The following is a 26,828-nucleotide window of genomic DNA, read 5'->3' as shown; positions in this document are numbered from 1 at the left end:
CCGCCTCATACATTCATCCTACTGAGGAATTGGCCAGCAAGGGCTCCAGTTTTCACAAAGTCCAGTGGTAAATATTTCTCCTTTTCATGCTTAACCCCTTGCATGGGAGACACATCCAGACATCATAACCATCTGAATTCTATCCTTTTTTCTGATTTCTCAGCCCACTCTCTTTGAGATAACCTAGGTCTCCTCCCTGCTGTGCTGTTACCTTATTCAGCACTTTTTACAGACCCAGAGGCCATCCACAAGCCTGGCTTTGCGACTGAACAAAATGTTCTGGACACATAGGGCCTGATTACAACTTTGGAGGAGGTGTTAATCCGTCCCAAATGTGACGGATATACCACCAGCCGTATTACGAGTTCCATAGGATATAATGGACTCGTAATACGGCTGGTGGTATATCCGTCACTTTACCGTCACTTTTGGGACGGATTAACACCTCCTCCAAAGTTGTAATCAGGCCCTTAATCTGAGATTCATGTTCCCAATTTTTAGGTTGTGGAAACAGACAGTGCAAGCTGTCTTGTTGTAAAAGACGTATTTGGAGCTTACTAAGAATCTACAGATGCTTACAGACCAGCCAATGCACCTCATATAATGCTTCTTATTCAGTGGCTTTCCTTGTCCCAGCATGTCCACCTTGTGTTTGTCTCTCCCATAGAGCATAGTCTTTTTCCATCTCGCTGATTTGCTGGCTTCTTCCTTCCATGGTTCACTATTATAGAACTACTTTTTTCTCTGAGAGTACATGTGTATTTTCTTTCTGTCTGTCTCTCTCTGCCTTTCTCTCTCGCGCTGCTCCGCCACCAAACTCCCTGCCTTTCCTGCGCTCTGTGTTCCTTTCTCTCTTGTGTGCTTCTTTTTGCACCCCTGTATTGCTTTGTATGTTTGTACTGCTTTCAACAGCTTTCACTCATTCTTCTTGCTTCCCTGACCATGACCCTCCATCGCCTCTGAGACCCACTCCTTTTTTTTGTATTTTTTTTAACTTTTTTTTTTTTAAACAATTATGTCGAGGACAAGGCAGAATACGACTGCTGGTCCCTCCACTTTAAAAACTCTTTTGTGCTACTTCTTTTTAATTTTTTTAACTTCACCTCTCTTTTTTGGATTGGTAATTAAAATAAATTATGGATGTGTGTTATTTTGTAGATGTGCAAGTGTAATATTGTGACGCATGTTTGCGCCTATAAAATGATAAAGCCGCTCTCATTGTTTCTTTTTTTGCTTTCTTTTTTTCATTTTCTTGTCCATGCTGTACATCATCGCCAAATGCATAGGCAAAGACAATAGGTTTCAAGAAGCTCAACCTATTGACTTTTCCAATGCTTGTTTAGTACGGGAAGGCTTGTCAGTGTGCACGAACAAATATCAAATGTTAGCAAATATCAATTGTTAATAGTACATTATTCCTCAACATTGTTGGCATGCACTCTATCCTCCACAAATTAACTCTGACAGGGGTGTGGAATTTATTAAAATATCTACTTGTCCAGGGGACAGGTTGCTTCTCAAATCTACTTGTCCTGTAAAAAGATCTACTTGTCCCTTTGGTGCCATGTAGTGTGGCAACAAATTATGGCAGCAATCTCATTATGAAGAGCTCTGATAATAGCCTCTCTGATTATGCCATGGCTACTACCATAGTAGGGCTTGAATACTTGCAGTTTCAATCCCTACTGTAGCAATTTCCTTATTTTGCCACCCTTCTGCAGATCTGCATACTGGGGCTGGAGGAAGCAGTAAGCAATAGGTGCATGTTTTAAAGATTTTCACCAGCTTCTCTCTAATATTTTCCCATAATAAGAAAGGTTGGACATTTACTCCTGACAATGGCAGAATTAGAACTTCTTCCAGGGTTGGGAAGAAAGTGGCTGGAGGGAAAATGAACTTGCAAATGCTCAGTAGATTTTCACATGAGCAAATCTACACATGCGTATTTACCCATGCTAAAATACAGTTCACAAATATTTTATAGGGGTACGACATATACCATGGGTGCACTTTTGTGACTTTCTTTAAGAATTTGGGGCCACATGTAGGTAGGTTCAGATTTGCGAGTCGCAATTTGCGAGTCGCAAATCCGAATGTAGGATGGTGTCCCTGACACCATCTGTGATTCGCAAGGGCTTCGCAAATGCCCACCTAATGAATAATCATGAGGTGGGTCGCAATTTTCAACCCCCTTGCGAATAGCGGCCCTCACAGGGATGGTGGCCTGCTGGAGACAGCAGACCACCATGTCTGTGACTGCTTTTCAATAAGGCAGTTTCTTTTTTTTTTTTGTAATGCAGCCCGTTTTCCTTAAAGGAAAACGAGATGCATTACAAAAACAAAAAATGAAACGTTTTCGTTTCATTTTTTCAGAGCAGGCAGTGGTCCCCAGGACCACTGCCTGCTCAGAATTTTTTTTTACAGTGACATTCACAAGGGGGAAGGGGTCCCATGGGGACCCCTTCTCTTTTGCAAAAGTGTTAGCACCCATTTGAAATGGGTGCAAACTGCAAATGGTTTGCGGCCGCGTTCGCGGTCACAAAACAATCCTACATTGAACTGCGAGTCGCAATTAGGAAGGGACACCACTTCCTAATTGCGACAACCCGTTTTGCGATTCGGTAACCAGGTTACCGAATCGCAAAACTGGGTTTGTGCACCGCAATGTGCTTTTTGCACGTCGCAAACAGCGACTTTCGCTGTTTGCGACATGCAAAAAGCTACTTACATGTGGGTCTTGGTCCCTAATTAGGTCTGGTGTTAACAAAGACATTTTGTTTTTATTAAATTTCTATTTCTCTCTCTTTCGACTGGCTTTACTGTGAGTGATCGCATTCTGCTCTTCCACAAGGAGCATATTGGCACACAAAGTAGTTTTGTTCAGTGTCAGGAACTACAGTGGCAATCAGTGACGTAACGAAACTGGAGGGTGCCCCTTTGCAAAGAACATGGAGGAGCCCCCTCTCCAGAGTCACTCAGGGCAGGTGCTGTGCTGAAGGGGCCCCCTGGAGGGCGGCTGCGGGGCCTTTGTTATGCCACTGGTGGCAAAGTGTGCTTTTAGAGTTCAAAAACGTTTTTTTTTTTTTTTGCCAGTGTTTGTTACAATGTTGAGGGCCTGGTAGCTCCCACAACAATAAAATGTTACAAAAGCCATGTCAAAACAAGACACGCATTGATTAAACTAAAAGACTTATAAAAATATGTCCGATCAGTTGGCTTTGTCAGTGTTTGTTTTATTTTCATGCTTCCCATATTCGTGTTGAAAATGGTTACCCTGATTTTCCATTAGAAATATTTTTGGGAAATACTAGCATGCATCAACACATTTTACTAAATGACACTTCATTTGCATCTAATCAGAGAGCATTCTGGGAGCATTATACTTAGCCTCATAGCCTAAACTTTTCAGACATGTGTATACACATTTTTTTTTTTTTTGTACTGGAACCAATGTCAGTAGTGAAGTGTGACCTTAAAACATTTATTTACAGCACTCACCCTAATAATGAAGGCTTTCAAATAATGAACCATAAATACAAGTTCGAACAGCATTATCTTTTGGAAACACATTACCTCAACTGCAGAGAGTTCCACTCTCTGTAAACAAGCAGCCAAAGGGTTTGTGCTACAGAGGGTTGGGCCTACTTGTCCCAAGGACAAAGTAAGCATAAAAACTTGTTGCCCTTGACCCCAAACAAGATGTCCTCGAGGAATTCCACATCCCTGTAACTCTCTTTACATATTTCTGTAACCATGTGACCTGTTTCTGTAACCAATTTCTGTACACTGTGAATTCACTGCCACCCTTTAACTGGTATTTTCAGCAAAAAAAGCAAAAAATGTGTATACTTTTATTTTGCCTCCTCATTAATTTCCTTGTCATATTCGTCAGTTCTTGGGCCCATTTGTCATTTTTCCTTACTTTGGCTAGTTATTTGAATTCATATTCTGTTTTTGGACATTCTTTAATATTTTAGTTGCCTTTTATTTCTTTTGATTGTGTTTCTCATTTTTCTATTATTCTGTATTCTTTTCCCAGTACTCGGCCCTCTGAAGGGGTTCAGTGGGGTCAGAAGTGAGTAAGCGATCCCCACTTTGGTTTGTTTTCCCTAACCCTGGTTTGAAATTTTATATTTATCATTTCATTTCACAGGTCTAGTCTGTCATCTTTCTGATCATGATCAGATCATGCTTTATTTCGACCTTAGGTCATAAAAGTTTACACAAAAACAGAAATTAAGAAAGAAAAAGATCCATTCATTGTCGTTATTTTTTACAGTACGCCACACTTACCTAAAATTAGATTTGCAGAAAACAGCTCTCTAGTGCTGCAGCAACTGGGATTAAAAGAGCCAGTCATAATACAGAGACCTTCGATAATCCACCATGGTCCATAGGACAATCTGTGCAAATTCTTTAGCAAGGGGTTAACAGTACTATGATCAGAGATTGAAATTAAAATCAAGAAATTAAAAACTCTATAAGTACAGATCATAATATTAGTACATCATTAAAATACCAGCAAATCAATACATCAACAAATTGTTTTACGAAAAAAAGCAGAAATATGGTTTTGCATTTAGGTGCAGAGAGAACTCAAGAACCGGCATCAGGGCATTAAAATTGTATAAATGTTAAAATGGTGGCAGTTCAAAATGGATAAATGTAAATTCTGTTTTACCCAGAAGGTACAATCAACAGAGTAAAAACAGGTAATCCAACACAAAGTCTAAAATACTAGATTTACATTGTGCATTAGTACTTTTTCACAATAGTTTAAATGACATCTTTGACAGAGGGGTCCTGCTTTTGGCAGGGCCATAATGGGAAGACGTATGAGGAGCAGGACAATCTTTTCTGAGGGCACATGGCTTACACACAATCAAAACATTGAACTACATGCACCAAGTGCAGCAAAAGAAGTATATTGGCCATTGTTTGGGCTTGTCTCCTCTTCCTTCAAGGGGCAAAGCTAATCTGGTGTGCATGTCCACCTTAGATCTCTGCATACCATGAGTTTGCGTTTGCCATTAGGCTGGTATATTCAGCTCACAAAGGAACATTTTTTTACGCTTTTATTTTGTCATGCTTGTTAATTTTATTTCGATGTATTATTTGGGGGTTGCTGGACCCATCTACTATATGTCCTAATTTTAGCTATGTATTTTAATGCATCAGTGTATTTTATGGCAGTCTCTTCGCATCCATGCAGTATGTGAGGCAACTGCATGCCAAAGGCAAGCCACTTTTGCCCATCCATCTACTGGACTCTTCCAATAACAGATACACTATTCCACCAGGCACCTGCCCTACCTATTCTAGTATAGAAATCTTCTACAAGGTGTCAATCCTAGGCTTTCTCAGATATGTTCTGACCCTCACAAACTTATACCTGCCACTACCTAATGTCCAGTTCTCAAACTGTTGCCATGCGTAGCTTGCTCGTCTAATAATATTGACTGCTGTAATTACACCATATCCGTCAGCACTCCTCCCGTTCACCTGGTGTCCACCAGGCTCTCCTTCATTCCGCATGACAATCTTGGTCCCACTGCTCCCTGTCCCACTGCTCCCTGTCCCACTTTTCTGACACTATTTCTAATCTCTCTCTCTAAGAGGCGTCCTTCAATGTCTGCAGTCCTTAAATGGTATCAGTGCGTACCACTCTGTCCAACTACTAATGCATTTTGCTTCTCAACCTCCGTATAAAATCATTGAAAAGCATGTCAATTCCCAGCTGTCTAATCTTGAAATCCCCCATCTCCTTGGTGCGAATTAATCTGGATTTCATCAGGCTGACGGCACAGTCTTCTTTCCTCTTTGATGACCTTGATCTCCTTCTAGATCATGGTCGCTCTTCTCCCATGATACTTATTGAATTATCTTCCGCCTTTGGCATGGTGGCTCATACCATTCTACTCCATCAGTTGACTATTTGTGGGGTTATAGTTCAAGGTTTGAAACTCCTGTATTCTTTTCTTTTTGATCGCTCCCAAGCAGTTCACCTTCCTCCTTACCAGACTGCTTTCCATCCCATTACCTGTTTTTTCTTCAGGTCTCTTGTCTCAGCCTCACCCTCCCTGTTGAATGTCTGTGGTGGTTCTATTGGCTGTGTTATAGAATCCTTCAGGTGCTTCTATTTCATACATGCTGATGGCATGCTATGTATTCTGTGCCTGGACTCATTCTCCATGGTCTGCTGAATCTTTCTGCTTCTACTTAACACCAATAAAATGGAGGTTTCCATATTTGTCACTTCGGCCAATCCCCAAACCGCTGTCTACTGGCCGGCTTAGCTACTATCTCTGCCTATTCCTACTACTTTTGCCAAAAACTGTGGGACATCTTTGACTCTGGCCTAACCTTCTCCACATTAGTGAACAAAACCTATGCATTATATTATTACTATCTCAGACTACTCTACAAAATATTGCAAGTTGAAAATTGTCATAGGATGGTAGTTCATGCTAATGTAATCTAATTCGGCCTCCCTAAATATCTACTGGCCAAGGAACAGCGGGTCGAAAATGCTTTCAGGTCTCTGCTTAACATCCCCTGTCATGTCTCTGTCTCTACTGAATTACACTCTGAGCTCTGGCTTCTGCTAGGAAAGAGATGTTTCTTCCAAATTCTCTGTTTCTTCCACAGGGCATTTTATGGAGGGGGCCCTCTTATCTTGTTCAGAAATTGGCTCCATACAGCCCCTTGTGGGACCTTCACTCACCACTCTTGAACTATATACACATTTCAGGTAGCTCCTTCACTCTATACCTACTATTGTAATGTTAATGCTCTTTTCTCTCTCCCCCACTGCTCCACCTCCACCTTCTTATATCCAGGAACACTTATCATTGCAGTTCCCACTAATGAGCTGATTGTTCAACGCTAATGTGCTCTACTTTTTCAGACGTGAGCACGTAACCAGGTTTAACTAATAAACGTTTTATTTTCGAAAGATGAATGTACTTTAGTCCAATAAAAGTATGTGTCATATTTTATTTTTAAGAGGTACAAACCATGAAAAGTGCCACAAAAATGGATTTTTTCATTCTTTGTATCACAGACTGTCACATTTAAAGACTGAGTGCCTCATTGAGGCTTTGGGAGCACACAGCCAGCCTGATCGCTGGTCTTTGCTTTATTGGCAAAGGACCACCTGCAGTAATCAAGTATCCTGCCTCTCTTGTGGAGTTCTATGCAATTAAAGTGCTCCCATTCATATGGTGGACTCACCGTTGTCACAAACACACATGATAGGAACTTCCAATAAGGCAGCACAGAACTTTTCACAGGTGTTTGCTTTCGGTAAGGATGCCTGTCCAGAGCATTATGGTTGATATAGTCCTTACATCTTTCATTTAATTTTCAGTCTTCATTTCATAGTAAAATACTGACCATGTTTCATTGAGGTAATCCCCTTTCATTTCAACAGCTCGGTTTACATTAAGCTAATTTCCTGATATTTAACTAGTTAAATTTCACTAAGGTGCTTCCTGACATTAATATGTTTTACTTCCATGAAAGCGCTTTTGAAATGGTGCTTACTTTGAGAGCTTCAGAATAAATCAAATGGTAAAATACAAAGCTACCTCCCCAGCAAAGTTTCAACCGCTCATCACAGACCACTGGCCATGGAAGTGGAAAGTTCAAAAACACATATTTTAGTAGCGCATTGCTCAGATGTTTGGTATCTTCAGTAAGGTCTCATCAATTTATGGTAGATATAGCTCTTGCATCTTTTATGTAATTTGCAGTCTTCATTTACCAGTAAAATATGTTCCAATTGTCTTTGAAGTAATCTCCTTTCATTTAAGCAGTCCATTATTCTCTAAAGTACTTTCTGGGAATCATGATGTTTCACTTTTTTATTAAAGCTCCTCAGAGGAACTCAACCTTTTTAGGAGGTGCTGGGCTTTGAGTGCTGCAGAACAAATCAGATGGTAAAATATCCATATAGCTAATCTTACAGTAAAGGAATAAATAGTCACTGCAGACCACTAACCCCAGAAACCATACGTTGTAGAGGCACAAAAGCACATTGTGGTAGTGGTTAGAAAAGGAGAACATTTCCCAGGACTGCCTTTGTCACTGCTGGTGTAGAGGAGGCCACCATGTTTTTTTGGCCTGCTCTGCATTTGTTTTTCTTATTTTCTTTTTAATAAACAAAGTCCCAAACAGGTGTTCTGTTTCTACAAAAGGAAAAGGCAGTGGCCTTGACTGAAGAACGTTTCTCCCTACTAGTGGGAACCATCGTGAGTTTGTCTGGACCTGGTCCACCATGCCTCCGAATGCAGCAGCACAAAGGAAAAGTGAATGAAAGTCACTCGGCTATACAAAGGAAGAGGCGACCATCTCTGTGGATGGGGATCCAGTGGCAGACCAGATGATCATTCATGTCAAGAATGTTTGCCATCTGAGCTAGCTGAAGCTCTTCTGGCAGAACCCCAATGGTTTCCCCAGCTCTGAATGGGATGATGGAATCACAAGATTTCTGATGGGGGATCCTGATATTCTTTGGCAGATGCCCAGTATCTGCTAACCATTGAATAGCCCCATGAGCTTCGTAGAAAGAAAATGGATCAGCTGAAGCCAAATAGATTTGCAATGTTGCGTACAGGGTGGCAGCACATTGCTAGACGGTTGCCACTCTGGTGTTCACAGGAGTAGTGGAAGCGAGAAAAATGTAGAGCACTCGCACATCTTGCAAAAGTTCTGAACATCCAATTCCTTTCTCCACCAGACTTCCCCCAAAAGGATCCCAGTCTCTACACTACTAGTGGCCATTGTCACATTCTTCATACCTGTTGCTAGATTCTGTCTACACTGCCAGTGCCATTGCCACATTCTATCTTACCTTTAACCATATCCTGGCAGTAACTAGAAGAGCTTATTTGTGACTTGTGATTTCATCTTTCTTATCTTGAAGTGTTTTAAAACCTTGTGCATTTGACAGGAACCTATAACGAAAATATTTAGCTATTGTAATTATGTATTTACAGTTGTTTGATAATTCACTATACATATACATTTTTTAACCTGGTTAACTCTTGTTTTCTTTCATAGAATAAAAAGGAAGAGCTAAAACCAGAGAACACCTCAGCAAAGGAAAATACTCCTAAATTAGTACACAAGCAAGCTAATCAGGAAAATAAGTTAAAGGAGCAATATCTACAACTTGCACACAGGGGATCTCGGTAAGCACATTGTTGTAATTGTCGTGATATGGTCATCTGAAGGGTTTATAATTTATTTGGAGCCAACGTTTTGTTTAGTTTATGCAGGTGGTTGCCTGTGTTGGATAGAGGCACCCATTTTTAGAATTCAGACCTTACTTTTCTTCATCTAGATCTAGAGCAAGAAGGATAAGTGGTAAGAAAAAGATCAGAAAACAGTGCCAAAAGGGAGAAGTGAGGGATGAGAAAGATCTTGCTAGAATTACATAAAGAGAAAGGTGTAGGGGGTTGAATGAAAGAGTTATGAGATGGAATCAAAAGTAGGGAGGCTTAGTACTAGCAAACCCCCTGTTCAGCAGTGCGGGTTGTGGGCTCCTTTGAAAATCTTGGGGTCCTTACACTTTTTTTATTTTACGGATTAAACACAGAGGCGTAATTGGTGCAGTGTTTTGGAAAGGAGTGGAGATTTACAACATTGCATTACTTCAAATGTGTTTGATTTGTGCTGTGGGTAGAAGTCATTTTTGTTATTTGAATTGCTCTGGTCTCTTCTGGAGGTACTGCATGAGTGGATGAGACTCTGATTGGGCATTTGCCTTGCAAAAGTGGAAATCAGAACCACAATTGTGCTGCCTTGACTGATATTATTTGTTGCACTAAGAATGTCCTGTTAAAGTTAGCATTCATTTTGATCGGCCAAGAAAGTGGATGATCTTACAGCTGGGGGCTAAGAAACATTGTGTGTTCTATGTCTTGATGTTCAAGTACCACTATTTCTAAAAAAACAAACCGCTTGTACAGTTCTGTAGTTTGTTTTTGTTTGCATGTCAGACGTGTTTTTTTGACAAGGTTCGATTAGTGGCATATTAGGGGGTTCAATAAACATCAGTCACTAATATTTTTTATTTGTCTGTGATGGCTATTAATTATTCTAATATAGATTCTCCAGCACTAGATCTTCCACTTATTCACATTGTAGCTCATATCTATGTAAAACCTCTTTAATGAGTGCAAAGAATTATTAATTTCTCATTTTATTAGCTTATTTTTCACAACATTTCTGGACCTTCATAAACTCAGGGAAAGTCCTGATATGTTTCTGTTCTTTATCTAGTTGTGTCTGCTGACTGGCTCTTCGAGTTATTCCTATATGATAGCTCTAAGCAACTTCCCAAAAGTGTGTGTGTAATTCCCTTTTAAAGAAATTTAAATAAACATTAGGTAGAAAAAAGTCAGCTGTCAATGCACAATAAGAAGCAACATAAACCCAGATTCCTTTCTTCCTCCGTTTTTAAAAAAAAGACAGTCTTTGAGCTCTCTTTTCTTTTCTACATCGCTTTGTTTTTTTGCACACTCCTTTCATTTAACGTTCTTGTTCTTTTCATTTTTTCATTTTTTTTCCTGTTCTTGTCCCTTAAACATAATTTTTCTTCCTATTGTCGAGATATCTTTTCTTTGGTTTTTCGGTCCACCACATCTATCGGAAAGATGTAGTATTTATGAGTCTGGAGCACCCAAACACAATTTTGGTCAGAAATAAATTTGATTCCATAATATCACTTAGATATCCGTATGCATAAAAAACATACATTTATTAATATTCCCACCCTTATCAGAAATATAAATGTAAATCTAACAAAAATGCTTGAAGTATAATATCCCTTTTAAAATGCCTTGTCGACTGGCATGATCTCCATACATCCAAAAATGAAGTCCTTACAATAATTAAAGGTCAGTCAGTCAGTCAAATTTCTTTATTCGGCAAAGTGCCATAAAAGTACAGATTCATTATACATAAGATTAGAAATAGTTAAAGGACAGTGCACAAATATGAGACAATAATAAGAAAACATTTTTCACATAACCAAAATACAAAACTAATTGTGTTTACTTAAATCAGCGTATCCATGATAATACATAATAACAGTGGCAGGACCAGAAAAGTATATAAGAACACAATAAATAAACAACAAATAATAATAAGTAACATGTAACAAGTGTTGCGAAATCAATTTAAAATCTTATACTATTCCGACTTGAATTAATATATGACTGCTTCCACCAGTTCGTATCGTTTCCTAATAGCAGTAGCAGATCTGATCAAATTTAAAACAGAATAACAAATTTGTATAGATGACAATTTTTTAACACAGATCAATACATCCTTATAAGAAATAATTCGTAATTTACGTAAAAGGGGCAATATAAAAATATGTCTGGGAGCAGAATAGAGTGAACAAAATAGAAAAAAGTGGCACGTGCTTTGCTTAGAAAAAGTATCACAAGGACAATTCGGGAGCAATTTTTGCCAGGTACACTGCTTTGGGAAGGCCACTCTGAAATGTATCAAATTTAGTCTAAATAAGTCAAAGAGGGAGTACGATGAAGAACTTGGGACCCTGGTTAAATATGGTTCCATTGAAATCGTGTTTGAAATCTGGGCATAGGGATCAAAGGTTTTCAAATTCAGGGCCCCATGGGATCTAAGATTCAAAATATACTCAGAATATCGTTTTGTATCCAATTCCTTTGCATTTGTAGGCAAGAACTCTGGGTGAGTAAACATATTCTCCAGTCCTAAATTCCGGAAAGAGGTTTGCAAAAATGTGAGCCACGGAATTCTATTAGAATTGACCAGTTGTCCACAATTGGTCATTCAATCTTGTACACTAGCTGCAGGATTCAACCAGGATTTCAACCACAGCAAGAGTTGGGTGACGCCAATCAAATCCTTAATATGCCATAATCCCAGTTCCTCATGGCAGATAATATTTGCTACGTTCTTGGGTTCCAACAGTAATCTATGCGCAAATTTGTTCTCAACACGTTGGAGAGAGCCTGTTTTGGTCTGACCCCACAAACCCGCACCATAAGTGGCTGCTGATATGCATTTTGAATTATAAAGCATAACGATCTGGTGAACTGGTCTGTGGCCTAATTTGCGGGCGAAGTGAAATATTGCTACCAGGTTTCTCACCATTTGTTGGGTCTTAATAGTAAGGTGGAAATTCCATGACATGGAAGAGCTTACATGCAAACCTAAGTAACAATTTTTTTTTACTTTATTTATGATGTTTCCTCCCATGGTAAATTGTTTAGATCTTGTATTTCTGGGGCCACAAATCATAGCATACGTCTTCGTACAATTTACTTTCAAATCTAAGGGGGTCATTCTGACCCTGGCGGTAATTACCGCCATGGCGGAGGTCGGCGGTAGCACCGCCAACAGGCTGGCGGTGCACCGCTGGGCATTCTGACCGCGGCGGTTCAGCCGCGGCCAGAAACGGAAAGTCGGCGGTCTACCGCCGACTTCCCGCTGCCCTTGAGAATCCTCCATGGCGGCGGAGCGCGCTCCGCCGCCATGGGGATTCTGACACCCCCTACCGCCATCCGGTTCCTGGCGGTTCTCCCGCCAGGAACAGGATGGCGGTAGGGGGTGCCGCGGGGCCCCTGGGGGCCCCTGCAGTACCCATGCCAATGGCATGGGCACTGCAGGGGCCCCCGTAAGAGGGCCCCACGAAGAATTTCAGTGTCTGCTTTGCAGACACTGAAATTCGCGACGGGTGCAACTGCACCCGTCGCACCTTCCCACTCCGCCGGCTCCATTCTGAGCCGGCGTCCTCGTGGGAAGGGTGTTTCCCGCTGGGCTGGCGGGCGGACTTTCGGCAGTCGCCCGCCGGCCCAGTGGGAAAGCCAGAATGACCGCCGCGGTCTTTTCGGCGGGAACCGCTTGGCGGGCGGCGACCGCCGTCCGCCGCGGTCAGAATCACCCCCTAAATCTTGCATAAAGATTTAAAAAAAGTTTCAACAAGCTTTGGAGACCGTTGGCTGTACTGGCAATTAAAACCGCATCATCAGCGTACAGAAGGCCCAGGAGCTATCTCAATCCCATCCTAGGAAAATCCTTTCAGTTTTTTACTAAAAATTCATAAAGTCCGTTAATATATAACAAGAATAAAAACAGTGCTAAAATACAGCCCTGTCTGACTTCTCGCATTGATAGAAAGGGGGAAGACCTCTCGCCGTGCAAACCATACTGCACTGAAACCATTAGATCAGCATATAAACGTTTAACTAGCTCCAACAGGTTCCAGCCAACCCTCAACGATTCCATGATTTGCCAGAGCTTCCCTCTGTTCACTAAATCAAAAGCACTTGATAAATCGATAAAAGCCAAATGAATAGATTCTTTCCTAATAGTAACATATTTGTTAAGGATGAGGTGCAAATTTAGTGCTTGTTCAACTGTGCCTAGATCAGGTCTAAAACCGTATTGGATTGGGGAGGTGATCTTTGCCTCCGCCGCCCATTCCTCCCGCCGTGTCAGAATCACACTCCCCAATATCTTAGCAGTAGAATCTATGTGAGAAATTGGCCTAAAACAAGTTGGATCTTGCCTGTTACCCTTTTTGAATATAGGGATAATTATGGCCAATTTTCATGAGGAGGGAATGTTACTTTTTACTACACGTCTTAGTACATTTGTAACTAGAGGGCCCCAGAGATCCGGCATAGATTAAAAAGATCAACAGGGACCCCATCCAGGCCGGGTGCTTTCCCTGGTCTCAATCGATTAATTGCTGTGATAACATCATGTAACTCAAAAGATTAAGGTCTTCAATTGCAGTTTTGATCCAGATCTTATACAGCCAGACTGGAATGGAGAACCAACAATGGACACGTGTTTTGTCTTTAGATTTTATGACTTCTTCAGGGCTCAAACACCTTTTTCAATGATACTATCAATAAACGTCATATACAAATTCATTCAAGAGGGTAATAAAAACCAACTCCAAAGCACTGTTGTTTACTTATCGTAGGACTATGTGTAACTGTCAGGTATGAAGAATTATCCAGTCCAAATGTAATGCCCTTAGTACGAGTGTTGCAGTCTGAGGACCACCACACTCACGGTGATGGTTGGACTGCTGCACTCCAGGCAGTCCATGCGCAGCTTTACAACCTTGGCAGGCTGACCCACCTACAGACTGCCGCCACTATGTGGGAAGCCATGTTCCTGGCTGGGACGGCGGTTTGTAGGTGGGTCAGCCTGCCAAGGTTGTAAAGTGGCGGTCGGACCGCCTAGAGTGCAGCGGTCCGACCGTCACCGTGAGTGTGGCGGTTCTCAGACCTCAAAGTTGCACTCAGGCATGGTGGCCTAAACTCAACGCCGCCTGGCTGATTACAACTCAGCTTTCCATCAGCCTTTCCATGGCGAGGACCACACCATGGAAAGGCTAGCAGAAGGCCAGTGCTGGGGTCCATATGAGGGCCCCCCCTGCCCAGCACAGTCAGAATGCACACTGTCTGCTGCTGTCACAGTGCGCATTTCGAGGGTGCTGGAGTGCTACGGTATTGGCATAAGGGAGCCAGGGCCATTACTGTAGCACTGTTCCCACCAGGGAAGTTCAGCGGGAACTGCATATTACAATATTTCCGCTAGTCAACCCGGCGGGAACATTGTAATACGCTCAGGGAGGTGGGGGGACATCACCGCTATGGGCTAGCATCCTCCCCACGAGTTTGGCGGTCCCAAAGTGGGGCTGCCAAACTTATAATGAGGCCCTAAGTGTGACCATAAGTCACCAGGATGAGACAAACAAAGAACCCCTTGATAAGGGTTTGCATACCTCTATTGTATTATTTAAAGATACCCAAAGTCGCCAGGCACCCGAACGCCCAATGCATTATGAACTTGTGCTTTCTTGCACTTACCGCAATTGTACATCTTTGCAGCAGGGGTACTGTCTGTTGCAGCGCTAAGTTGCTCTTTACTTAACCACTTGAAATGGGTGGGTTATTCTGCATGGGATATAGAACCATTGCTGATTTTTTTGTAATAGATATATTGGAAAGATCCTCAAGTTGGCAACACTCGTTGTCTTTTCTATTTAGCCTAATGACCAATCATATTGTCCACTTAGAAAACAGCGTACTAAATAAAAACAAAGCAGGAATGATACCTCAGTATAAACACCACTATAACATCGGGAAAACTACTCTCCTCCTTTAAGAACCTTGGTAGACTGCACTATCCATCATGCCCAGTCCAGATGTCAGTAAGGTATATTTTTTGCTTACCCATCTTTTGATGATGAGAGCCCCAAGTGCTCCACAGAAGCTTCATCCTCCTTCTGATCAGCCAACCTCATCAGAATGATATTATTGCAGCTCATGAAGCTTCACAAAGTTAGGAATGTGGCCAAAAAAGACCTCTTTTGTCGCCTTTCTCAGAAGAAAGTTAGAGAAACTAAGCTCGATATGGAATCTCATCATAGAAGTCAAGGAGGTAGATATACATTTGTAAACATGCTACTTGGTGATCTGTCCTCGTCTTTGCTAAACATTAGTGTCTGGATTCAGACTCCAAGATACTTTGGTGGGTTCAGGCTTCTTGTCATCACTTATTTGCCGAAGCAGTTAAATTTACCTTGATTGTGCCTTTTTGATTGGCTTAGCTTGCTACTCTATTCTACCTTTTATGAATATCAGATAGAATCCCATGGTGAAAATAGAATAGCAACTGTAATCCTTGTTCTTCTGCAAAGGTACTCTCTATGAACTTATAAAAGGTGTACTTACCTCCCTGCTGTTAGCTACAGAGATTTCGAACAGTATATGTTCTACATTTATTTTTAGTTTGTGAGTGAGCTGCCAGACTCGGTGATATGCATAATGTGATAGTGGAATCTTTCAAGGTTCTTAAAGGAGCTTAGGAAGCTTTTACTGTGTTGTAATGTTGTTACCATGAGGGCATTCTTGCCTTTTGTTTTTTATTTTATTGGCTTTGCTCTTGTTAGTGTTTCAACCAACTATGCTATCTGATTGGTTAATAGTTTATAAAGGCATGCCTATTTATACATGTTTTCTATTTATTTAGAAAACACACGTTTTTTTGAAGAGTTGTGTTACAGGATTTTGCACATGTGCATCATTTCATATCCCTTCCTGCCAAGCATGGCCCGTACAGCTGCACTCAGCCACTGTTCGAATTTTGCTGCACAACTTAAACATTCTTTAAATACATGTGATAATTCACACATTTCTGGACATGGATCCATTAAAAGCAGGTAAAACTCTATTTGTCCAGTCACTTCAGCGTAATTACTCTAACTAGGCTCAATGTGTACAATATCGAATCTGCTCTCTATAAAGGAATCTTAACCTTGGAACTGACCTAGTTTGTCAGGATTCTAACTTTAGCTCCTGGCTCATTAACACGCTTGACCTAATTGTCCCAGCAAAAAAAAGTAATGTGTCTCATTGCTCTAATCCATCATCTCCTTGTACAGTAAGGGGCTAGGAACCTCCAAGTGTGCATTCAAAGTTCTTTAATTAGTTTGACATTGTTCAATCTAGTGTATAATGTGAAACATCAATACTTTCGAGCTATCATAAATAAAAAAACAATAAAATTAAGATGGCTGACATGCAATATCTCTCCTTCCCCATAGCTACTGTGAGCACATTTTACAGAAAACCTTGAACATGGTCACAACATTGTCCCAGGCCTCTTGTAGCACTGCTGCTGTAAGGCATCTTCATAGATATGTAAGACTCCAGCTAATCCAGCTTTGTGTCTAGAGTTGAGGTACTGGTTCTGTACCTTCTACTGTACCATTACCTAATTCAGAGCTTGCCACAGAAGGCCTACTTAAAATAATTCACCACAGTATATTGGAGAATATGCAGTTGGGCATTTTGTAGGTCAAGAAAGTTCTACTATTGACCCTTTCCCAGTTTGATTGTGGGTTTAGGTACTGTATCACTTCTAAAATCTGCTGTAGCTATCGCTTCCTTTGATACCTTGACTTATAAGATTCTTATCCCCAAGTTGGGTGAGGCCAGTATTGGGTGAGACTTTGGTCTCTTCTGACTGGACAATCACAAGCTTTCCTAGCTCAGCCCTATGTTATTCAGTCTTTAGGGAGACCTGCATTTTATAGACTCTTTTGAGCTATTCAGATGATACTCAGCTCAGAGTAAGCATGAACGCTGATGCAGATTTTGCTCAAGTAAAGTTTCCTAAGCATCAGGGGGTAGTGGATTAACAGGCACCTCCTAAAGTTAATTTATAAAAGATGGAGGTTTTGCATCCTTGAACTGGTCTTTCAGCTATCTCCATTATATATCTGCACTCCCTCAAACCAGCTGGCCTTCATCTAGCTGTTGAAATGTTGGTTGTTTCAGCAGTAGCGTACAGTACTTAATCTCTGTTCTATGTTAGTTATCTTTTTTGCTATGCTTTATCATCACCGTCAGGTTGCCTTCACGGATGTTTGCACTCTTTAAAAAACACTATCTTACCATAAATGCTCCATTGGTCTTTCATTGGAGAGCACATCAAAAAGATAAAAAATAAACAGCAAGGGAGGGGGTGAAGGGGTAAGTGGACTAAAGGGAAGAGGCAGGTTGCAGGAGCCCTACCTATACATAACAAATAAATGGAGGGAGAACAACTCCCCTCACATTCTAAAAAATTGAAATGAAGGTCCTTGGCTAGATCTACTAACTTTGGGGATAGCGATTTCCAAATTGTGATTTTCTGCGAATCACAATTAGAGAATTGCTGTCCTAATGTATGCAACTTGTCTTTTTAAAAACATTGCATTTAATAGTGGGTTTCAATTTGACGTACCTGATATGAAGTAGGAATACGCTTACAACCGATTAGGAATAATAGCCATCACAGGAATGGTGGCCTGCTATGGTCAACAGACCACCAAGTCTGTGATTTCTTTTAAATAGACCAATTTTATATGCGGCCCATTTTCCTTAAAAGAATACTAGATGCTCAAAAAAAAAAGATTAACTTAATCATTTTAGGAGTAGGCAGTAGTCAATGGGACCAGTGCCTGCTCTAAAGTTTTTTTTTCATTGTCATAGATGAAGGGGTTCCATCAGGACTCCTTCCCATTTGCAAACGGGTTACCACCACCTTTGTGGTAAAATATTAATGTTTTGCAACCAGAATTCGGTCTCAAGACTTTAATACATGCCACTACTATTAGGTATTTGGAAAGGATGCCCTAAACACACCCTTCCATATATCGAATGGGAATAGGGTCGCAAATGCAACTTGTGATTCGGTAGCAAGTTACTGAATTACAATTTGGTGTTTGTACATTTAAAAACGCATTTTTGTGGTCACAAATGGCCTGATTGCAATTGCAGAAAATGCTTTTTACATCTGGCCCCAAATGTATATGTGTGATCACAAACCAGTCAGTGTTCCTGCACGCAGAACTACTTTGTGACGCCACATGATTTTACGATATGACTGATTTATTATTCAGTTACATCTTGAAATTTCCATTCATAGTAAGTCACAAATACCCTTGCCTCATTAACATTTATGGTTGAGGAGTCCTTTTGTAACTCCCTGCTAAAGGCTTTGTATGTTGGGATAGAGGCCTGTGAGAGGCAGCAGACCTCCATCCCTGCATTTAGATTCACTTACTACATACATGTTTTTTAAAGCAGCCTATGTTCACATCAGTTGGGGTTGCAAGCCATATGTACATTCAATTGCCACGCAGTAGGTGAAGGGGTGTTCTCCTGGCAAAATGTATTTTGCAAGTTGGATTGTCCGTATGCACTAAGATTAGCATTTTTTTTTTTTTCGAAATACTGTAATGTTGTGAGCTGCAGGCTTTTCGACCACATTTACATTTAAATGTTCACACACAAAAGACCTTTTCTAATTCAAAGTCACCATGTGGGCTCTGGGAGATTTTCCCTCTGCCAATATTTAATGTTAGAAAGAAGTGGAATAATATACTTATCGTATAACTTTTTTTTGCATACAAGGAAGGTGAAAAGTGAATACACAGAAAACTTTGTGTCACCAGGGGAGTACAGATATCGAAATGGGTCTTGGATCCGTGTCAAGCAGCAAGTTCCTGATGATGTAAGTGTTCTTTTAATTTGAAAGCATGGATGTTTGCAAAGTAATGGTAATCCCTATTGTGTTAAGTCGTCTGGTGTTACCTATCTCTTCATTTTACAATATCATGTCATGAATTACTGTAGACAGGAAACCCTGAGACAGCTTCATGAAACTGCTATATAACACAAATCTGAAGCTTGTACTGTGTCTTGAGGTGTATAGCACACTTTCTTGATAGGCCATAGTTACCCATGTAGTCATTCTGATGCATGTTTAAATCACACTGCATGTTTTCTTCCCTCACATTCCAGTAGGTAAAATCTGTAAAAACATGCATACTGAAAAAGATCCTGGAAGTAAAAGAACCTGCTGAAGTCAGAGCACGGGTATTAGTTCCTGTGGTTCTTACCTATTTTTCAGGCGATTATTTGTAATCTTGCTGGACCAATGCACATCAGAAATACAGATTCCCACTGTATCATTATTTCTCGGTGTGAGATTAGCTATGTAATAATATTAGAATTGATTTGTACATATTTGTCCTGTTCTTCTGCCTCCCATGGTGTTTGTCATTTGGCTGTGCTGAGAGGCAGAACAAGAAAATTGTTCTCCATAAATTAACATTTCCCTTTAAAAGATTACTTCGGTTTTGAATGAGTGAGAATCGTTTTACCTTTCATCTCCATCCATTTATCTGCACAGCATATGAAGACCATCTCTTGCATACAGAATCCTTTAGAAATCCCCTCATGAGGGTAACCCTCCGGTGCATGCATGTGTATGTACATCTCAAAGGCATAAGGTGAGGCTTCCTGCGGTAGCATGCATGCAAAAATGAAGTAAATCTGAAATATTTTTTGTATTGATTACATTGATACTGTTCCTGAAGTGGGCACCCCCAAGCCGATAGCAAGAGCTTTTCACACCCTATACATTTTTCTTCCTGCAAGGAACGTTTTCACAGCACCTCAGGTTCAATTATTCATCACTCCATGGAGAGAGACAGCTGAATGACTTACACCTCTCTTATCATATGATCGCCTCATTTGGGACACAGTCCTTATTGAACACAATATTGTAGGTACCTCCCGTAAGCTCAACATTTGTATATTTGGGCCTCTTAATTTACAGTTTAAAAAAAATTCAATTTCCAGTCTTAAACAGGACGAGCATTAAGCTATACACTAAGTTATCAAGAAAGCTTCTATGGAAGATAATTGGACCTAGTTGTTTACACAACTCCTTACTCTTTCCAGAAGCCCGCTGTCCCACGCCGTATTTTTAGATTGAGCCAAGGCAGTGCGCAAGCGCTGTCTCTCGACATGTTGTAACCTACACTTGTGGGCTTTACCCACGCCCATCTCATGCCCATCACTTCATTCGTTCCTTTTGCTGCCTTTTTAAAAAATTCCCTTGATTTTGTATAAAAATGGTTCGCTTTTGTCCAGCTTTGAGGCTGCTTTGTTACCGCCTTGCAGAATGTCCCAGTTACATGGATTATTGCATGAATAGCCATATGGCTTGGTGTGGTGTACAATTTTTTTCTCTTGCCTCGCCGATTTGTGCTGCGTGGCCATATGTTCTTTCTTCTTCTTCCATGTTTTGGGCATGCCGCTGTTTTTTGTGGTGTCTGAGCACTATACTTGAGGACGTGAAGTTTCATATAGAGCAAACTAGATCAGAAGAGAGCTTTTCATAACTACACATATAGCACAAACTCGATTGGAAGAGCGCTTTACATCAGTATGTGAAGCTACATATCACGCCTCCTTGTACTTATTTTTATTTTCAAACAACATATTACTCTTGTCTCCCCTCCCTCATAACCTGAATACACAGCATGAAACTTTTATCAAAACAGGCGCCACTCTTCATTTTCCAGCATGGAGCCCGAAACTTATTGGGGGTGTGTTGAATTGAACATTGCAGGGTGCTGTACCTTATAAGGGCCAAAAGAGGTCCCTAGGCACAGCTTGTGGTACTGCGAACTTTCCCTGCTTCATGCATATTACAGCAGTAAATGTTGCAGGCTTTTTGCAGCCAGCATATTCCAAGTATAAAAATGTTAACGTAACTATGATGTTCTTGCTTACATTTCCCATGCTTTACTTAATCTTGCATTCTTTAGCAGTGTTTGGTTTTTCCAGGATGATGTGTTTTTTTTTTTTTTTAACAATGAGGTTGTGAAGTTTCATATACCACGAACTTGATCATAAGATCGCTTCACATCACTACATGAAGTTTCGGCGCAACCTCATATTTTTTTTTTTTTAAAACACCATATCACTCGCCTCCCCTCCCTCATAACCTGAATGCACAGCTTAAAACCGTTCACAAAACGGGCGCCCCGCTTCATTTTTCTGCACAATGCTTAAAAGTCATTGGGGATGTGTTGAAATCAAGATTGCTGGGTGCAGTACCTTATGTGGCCAAAAGAAGTCTTAAGGGACACCTAGGGACAGCCTGCGGTACTGCACCCTTTCCCTGGTTTGTGCACATTAGAACAGTAAATGTTGTAGTTTTTTTTAGGCCAGCATATTATAAGTGTAAAAGCGTTAACGTAACCATGTTCTTCCTGATTACATTTCACATGCTTTACTTAATCTTGTGTTTTTCTGATGGATACACCTACCTGTGGATTCCTCACCTAAAGAATTCTCCCCTCGCGCCAGCTTCGACGGAAATTTCTTCTAGCTCTGCACGTCGACGATGACGTCACAATTGCCCGACTCCACGCGACGCCGTATGATGTCATCCAGGCAATAAGAAGCCCTCGTCGACGTGCAGACGTCAGTTCCCTTTTTTCCGTGCCTTCGAATAACGTTTTTTCTTCGAGGCTAACAGGGAGCTACAGTTGCGCATCTGTAGTTACTATGTCGCAGCCAAGAAAATCTGGTTTTAAACCTTGTAACCAGTGTGGGGGTCGGATGTTGGTCACTGACCCCCATGAAAATTGTTTATGGTGCCTTAGTTCCGACCATGAGGTCGAGTTATGCAGTTCCTGCCAGCGCATGAACCCTAAAGCACTTAAAGAGAGAGAGGCTAAATTATTCCTAGCCCGTTCCAAGAAGAGGAAGGAAAGGCGACATCGTAGAGAGTCTTCTTCGAAATCTTCGAAGACTCATCGTCGCCATAGAGACTCGTCGTTGTCACGACTCTCGGCGCCAATCGAGTAGAGGCCGGTCCAGATCCAGATCTCCATCAGCTCGGCGCCGTCCAACGTAGGAGATTAGCCCGACCATCACTCCTCTGCCTCCTACGACTCCGGCTTCTCCGACTTCACCTTTGTCGGTGTTTGAAGTCAAGCCTCTTCAGGAACCGGCGGCTTCTCCGGAGCAGGAGATGCCTGGTCCATCATCGGCTTCTATGCCGGCGCCGACTCCGTAAGCATATCTGGCTTTCCCGGCGCCGGGTACGGATCCTGGTGCATTTTTAAATGCTATGTTCAATACCTTTTCCACCATGGCGCCTGGTGGAGGGCATGCAGGTCCGTCAGGCCCTTTGGCTTTTAACTTGGGTGCTCCGGCTCCTTACAAGCCAACACCCTTCATGCCATTTCTGCCTTCTAGAGCCGCTGCGGTGCCGATGCCCTTGGTGTCGCCCAGGAGACCTGTGACGCCTACAACATCTGCTACTCCAGCGCCAGTGGATTCTCCACAGATCCAGTCCACAGTCAAGTTACCTGTGGCGCCGGAGGGTCCGGCGTCGGATGGGTCCGAAGAGCGGCGCCGGCGAAGATCTTCGGCGTCAGCCGACGCCTTATCGATGCCGGGGCTCGAATCCATGCTCCGGTCCAGGACATTAGCATTACGCTTCCTGGAGGAGGAGGAATATAGCAGACAGCATCTGGAGGAAGGCGAAATCTTGGAGCCTTCAGGTGATTTTCAGGGCTTGGACACAGCATGTGGGATTGACACTTACCCTGAATGGGATTTGGCTTCCCCTGGGGAGTATACCGAAGAGGCTGCATCTTTTCATGCGGTAATAAGGAAGTCTGCAGACTTTTTAGATCTTCCTCTTCCGGCTGCTGAGATGAAAAGGAACCTTTTGACTGAAGTGCTGCATCTAGCTTCAGTAGTGGCTGAGCCTCTCTTGCCCTTCAATGAGGCTCTCCTGGACCCCATCAAAGACATTTGGAGAAAGCCAGTGACTTCTACATCTGTCAACAGGGCGGTAGCAAGGAGCTATTGTGCGGCTCCAGGTGACCCGGACTTCCTCTCCAAACATCCAACTCCGGAGAGTTTGGTTGTTCAGGCATCGTGTTCCTCCCGGTCAGCCCCTGGTTCGTTCCCCGGGACCCCTGCGGACAGGGAGTCTAAGAAAATAGACCACGCATCAAAGAAGGCCTTTTCTTCATGCAGTATGGATGTGAAGTCGACCAATGCAACTTGCATTTTGGGGCGTTACATTCATGCCCTTATGGAGGAGGTGAAAGGTCATCCTAGCTTGCCACAAGAGATGTTGCATCTGTTAACGGATGCTCAGGCAGCGGCGACCCAGGTGATTCAGTCTGGGTTGGACACCTCAGACTCCGTGGCAAGGGCTATGGGTACATCCATAATGTCGAGGCGTCAGGCTTGGCTGCGTTCATCAGGCTTCTCTTCGGATGTACAAGCAACTCTTCTGGACCTGCCTTTTGATGGGGAAAAACTCTTTGGGACAAAAGAAGAATCTGCTCTTGAGCGTTTCAAAGAGAGCAGAGCCACTGCGAGGTCGTTGGGACTTCAGGCAGCCACTTCCTCTACCTTTAGGTCATATAGGAAGTTTAGGGGTTTTGGACGTGGCTCCTCCTTTCGTGGTAGGTTCCAGGCACCACAACAATCTGCAGGCTCCCTGCCTTGCAGATCCTTCAGGGGCAGGGGCAGAGTACGTACAAGAGGAGCCACCCAGCAGCACTCTGCCTCTTCCTCATCCTCAGGAGGGGTGCAGCAGAGAAAGCAGCCTTAGTCCTCCACCACTCCCTGTTCACATGTCTCCGGTAGGGGGGAGACTCGCCCAATTTCTTCCAATGTGGGAGTTTATAACATCAGACTCTTGGGTCATCGACATTGTGACGAAGGGGTACGCTCTTCCCTTTCGGGAGTTCCCTCCTCCCTTCCCTCCCGCTCATCCTTCTGTACGGAAGACCATCTTCTGTTACTGCAACAGGAGGTGTTATCCCTATTGACAAAAGGCGCAGTGGAGTTGGTTCCGGAGCAGGAGAGGGTTCAGGGCTGTTATTCAAGATACTTCCTGATCCCAAAAAAAGATGGTCGGTTGAGACCAATTCTGGACTTGAGGATTTTGAATTGGTTCCTCAGGCAGGAAAAGTTCAAAATGCTGACCCTTTCACAGGTTCTTTTGACGTTGAATGAAGGAGATTGGAAGGTGTCTGTCGATTTGCAGGATGCGTACTTCCATATTCCGATCCTCAAATCGCACAGTAAGTATCTCCGATTTGTGGTGGGGTCGCAGCATTATCAGTTTGCGGTCTTTCTGTTTGGTCTTACTTCAGCACCTTGAGTCTTCACAAAGGTGATGACGGTGGTTGCGGCAGAGTTCAGAAGAAGAGGGATAGCGGTGTTTCCCTGTCTGGACGATTGGTTGATCAAAGCCAAGACTCCAGGGCTCGTGCGGCGTCACCTGCAGTCAATAACTCAGTTGTTGTTCGACCTGGGTTTTTCGATCAATGTGCCCAAATCTCACCTGGAGCCCTCGCAACGCCTCCTGTTCATAGGGGCAGTACTGGACACAACTTTGAATCGGGCCTTTCCTCCGCCCCAGCGGGTTCAGGACATTCAGGGGTTGATTCCAATGTTTCGAAATGGAGCGGTAGTTCCAGTCCTCAAGGTCCTTCGTCTGCTCGGTCTGTTTGCTTCTTGCATACTGCTGGTCACTCATGCACTCTGGCACATGAGGGCTGTTCAGTGGTGCGTCCACAGGCAGTGGTTTCAGCACAAAGGAGATCTCGAGGATTCGATCACGATCTCCAGAGACACTGCCGTGGATCTTCAGTGGTGGGCTGCGGTCGGCAACCTGTCGCAAGGAAGGCCATTCTCGCTGCCTCCGCCAGTGGCCACCGTTGTAACGAATGCTTCCACTCTAGGGTGGGGAGCTCATCTGGGGGACGTGGAGGTCAAAGGCCTTTGGTCTCCAGTGGAACAGAGGTTTCACATCAATCTGTTGGAATTGCGGGCAGTTCGTCTAGCTCTCAAGGCCTTTCTCCCTTCCATTCGCGGTCAGTCAGTCCAGGTCCTGATGGACAACACTACCGCAATGTGGTGTATAAAGAAGCAGGGAGGAGTGGGGTCGTACCTTCTTTGCAGAGAAGCTCTTCAACTCTGGTCCTGTCTTCAGGACCACAAGATTTGCTTGGTAGCAAATCATTTGGCCGGGGTTCTGAATGTAAGTGCACATGTTCTCAGTCTATGCAGCTCGGTCGACCACGAGTGGCGCCTTCATCCGGATCTTGATCTTTACATCTTCCAGATGTGGGGGTGTCCACAGATAGATCTGTTTGCTACTCAGTAGAACGCACAGTGCCCGTTGTTTTGCAGCCTCCAGTATCTGGTACAAAGAGCTTTGGGGGATGTTTTTCAGATGTCCTGGAAGGGTCAGTTGCTTTACGCGTTTCCTCCCATACCCCTGATTCCTCGAGTTCTGAGGAAAATCCGCCAAGACCGGGCCCAGGTCATCTTGATCGCCCCGGATAGGCCAAGAAGGGTGTGGTATACAGACCTCCTCCAACTCTCTCTGTGCCCTCCGCTCCATCTCCCTTACAGGGTGGACCTCCTCTCGCAGTCGCAGGGGCAGATTCTACACCCCCACCTCCAGAGTCTGCACCTTCATGCCTGGAGATTGAACGAGGCAATCTGAGTGCTTTTTCTCTCCCACTGGAAGTGGTGGATGTTATTTTATTGGCCAGGCGACACTCCACCAAATCGATCTATGCAAGTAGGTGGGCTAAATTTGTACGTTGGTGTGGAGAGAACCGAATTGATCCCTTAAAGGCTCACTTGTCTGATATATTATTATTTGCTCTTTCCTTGGCACAGAAGGGTTGTGCAGTTGCCACAGTTAAGGGCTATTTATCAGCACTGTTGGCTTTTCTGTGCCTCTCAGATCAACCTTCCTTGTTTAAATCTCCACTTGTTTTGAGGTTCGTTAAGGGTCTCACTAATAGGTTTCCGCCCACACTGTTTATTATGCCACAGTGGGATCTTAACTTGGTATTAACATTTCTAATGGGATCGCCATTTGAACCAATGCATTCTTGTGCTTTGCGTTTGCTAGTCTTTAAGACCGTATTTCTGGTAGCCATAACATCGGCCAGAAAAGTGAGTGAGCTTCAGGCTCCTAATGTAGAGTCTCCATACCTTTCCTTCTTTAGAGACAAAGTGGTGTTAAGGACCAAGGCGGCTTTCCTCCCGAAGGTTTCTACACCCTTTCACTTGGGGCAATCTATTACTCTCTCTTCCTTTTACCCTCCGCCTCATCCATCCAAGGAGGAAGAGAAGCTCCACCGACTGGATCCACAAAGAGCATTGAGCTTCTTTGTCGACAGGACGAGGGAGTTCAGGCAAGATGATCAGCTCTTCGTTGGATGGGGAAGAGGAAAGGCAGAGCAGTCCACAAGAGAACGCTATCCAGGTGGGTCATTCTCTGTATTAAACTTTGTTATTCCTTGGCGAAGAAAGAAGCACCTGTGGGGCTTCGTGCTCATTCCACCAGAGCTAAGGCTGCTTCTTCGGCTTTAGCTAGGGGTGTTCCTGTGGTTGACATCTGCA

General features: G+C 42.9%; 1 protein-coding gene across 4 annotated transcripts in view; it reads left to right on the top strand.

Moving 5' to 3' along the window:
• MDM1 (Mdm1 nuclear protein) overlaps positions 1–26,828 on the top strand; it is a 326,554-nt gene that overhangs the window by 164,344 nt on the left and 135,382 nt on the right. For all 4 annotated transcript variants that reach the window (XM_069229178.1, XM_069229176.1, XM_069229175.1 and 1 more), the window contains 2 exons: positions 9,064–9,194; positions 18,984–19,083. In XM_069229178.1, coding sequence (XP_069085279.1) covers positions 9,064–9,194; positions 18,984–19,083 — 231 coding nt within the window. The remainder of the gene's footprint in view (positions 1–9,063; positions 9,195–18,983; positions 19,084–26,828) is intronic.

The sequence above is a fragment of the Pleurodeles waltl genome, chromosome 4_1 (assembly GCF_031143425.1).
Source record: "Pleurodeles waltl isolate 20211129_DDA chromosome 4_1, aPleWal1.hap1.20221129, whole genome shotgun sequence".
Taxonomy (NCBI): domain Eukaryota; kingdom Metazoa; phylum Chordata; class Amphibia; order Caudata; family Salamandridae; genus Pleurodeles; species Pleurodeles waltl.
Note: the sequence above shows the minus strand (reverse complement) of the source record. Positions and strands in the feature narration are given on the sequence as shown.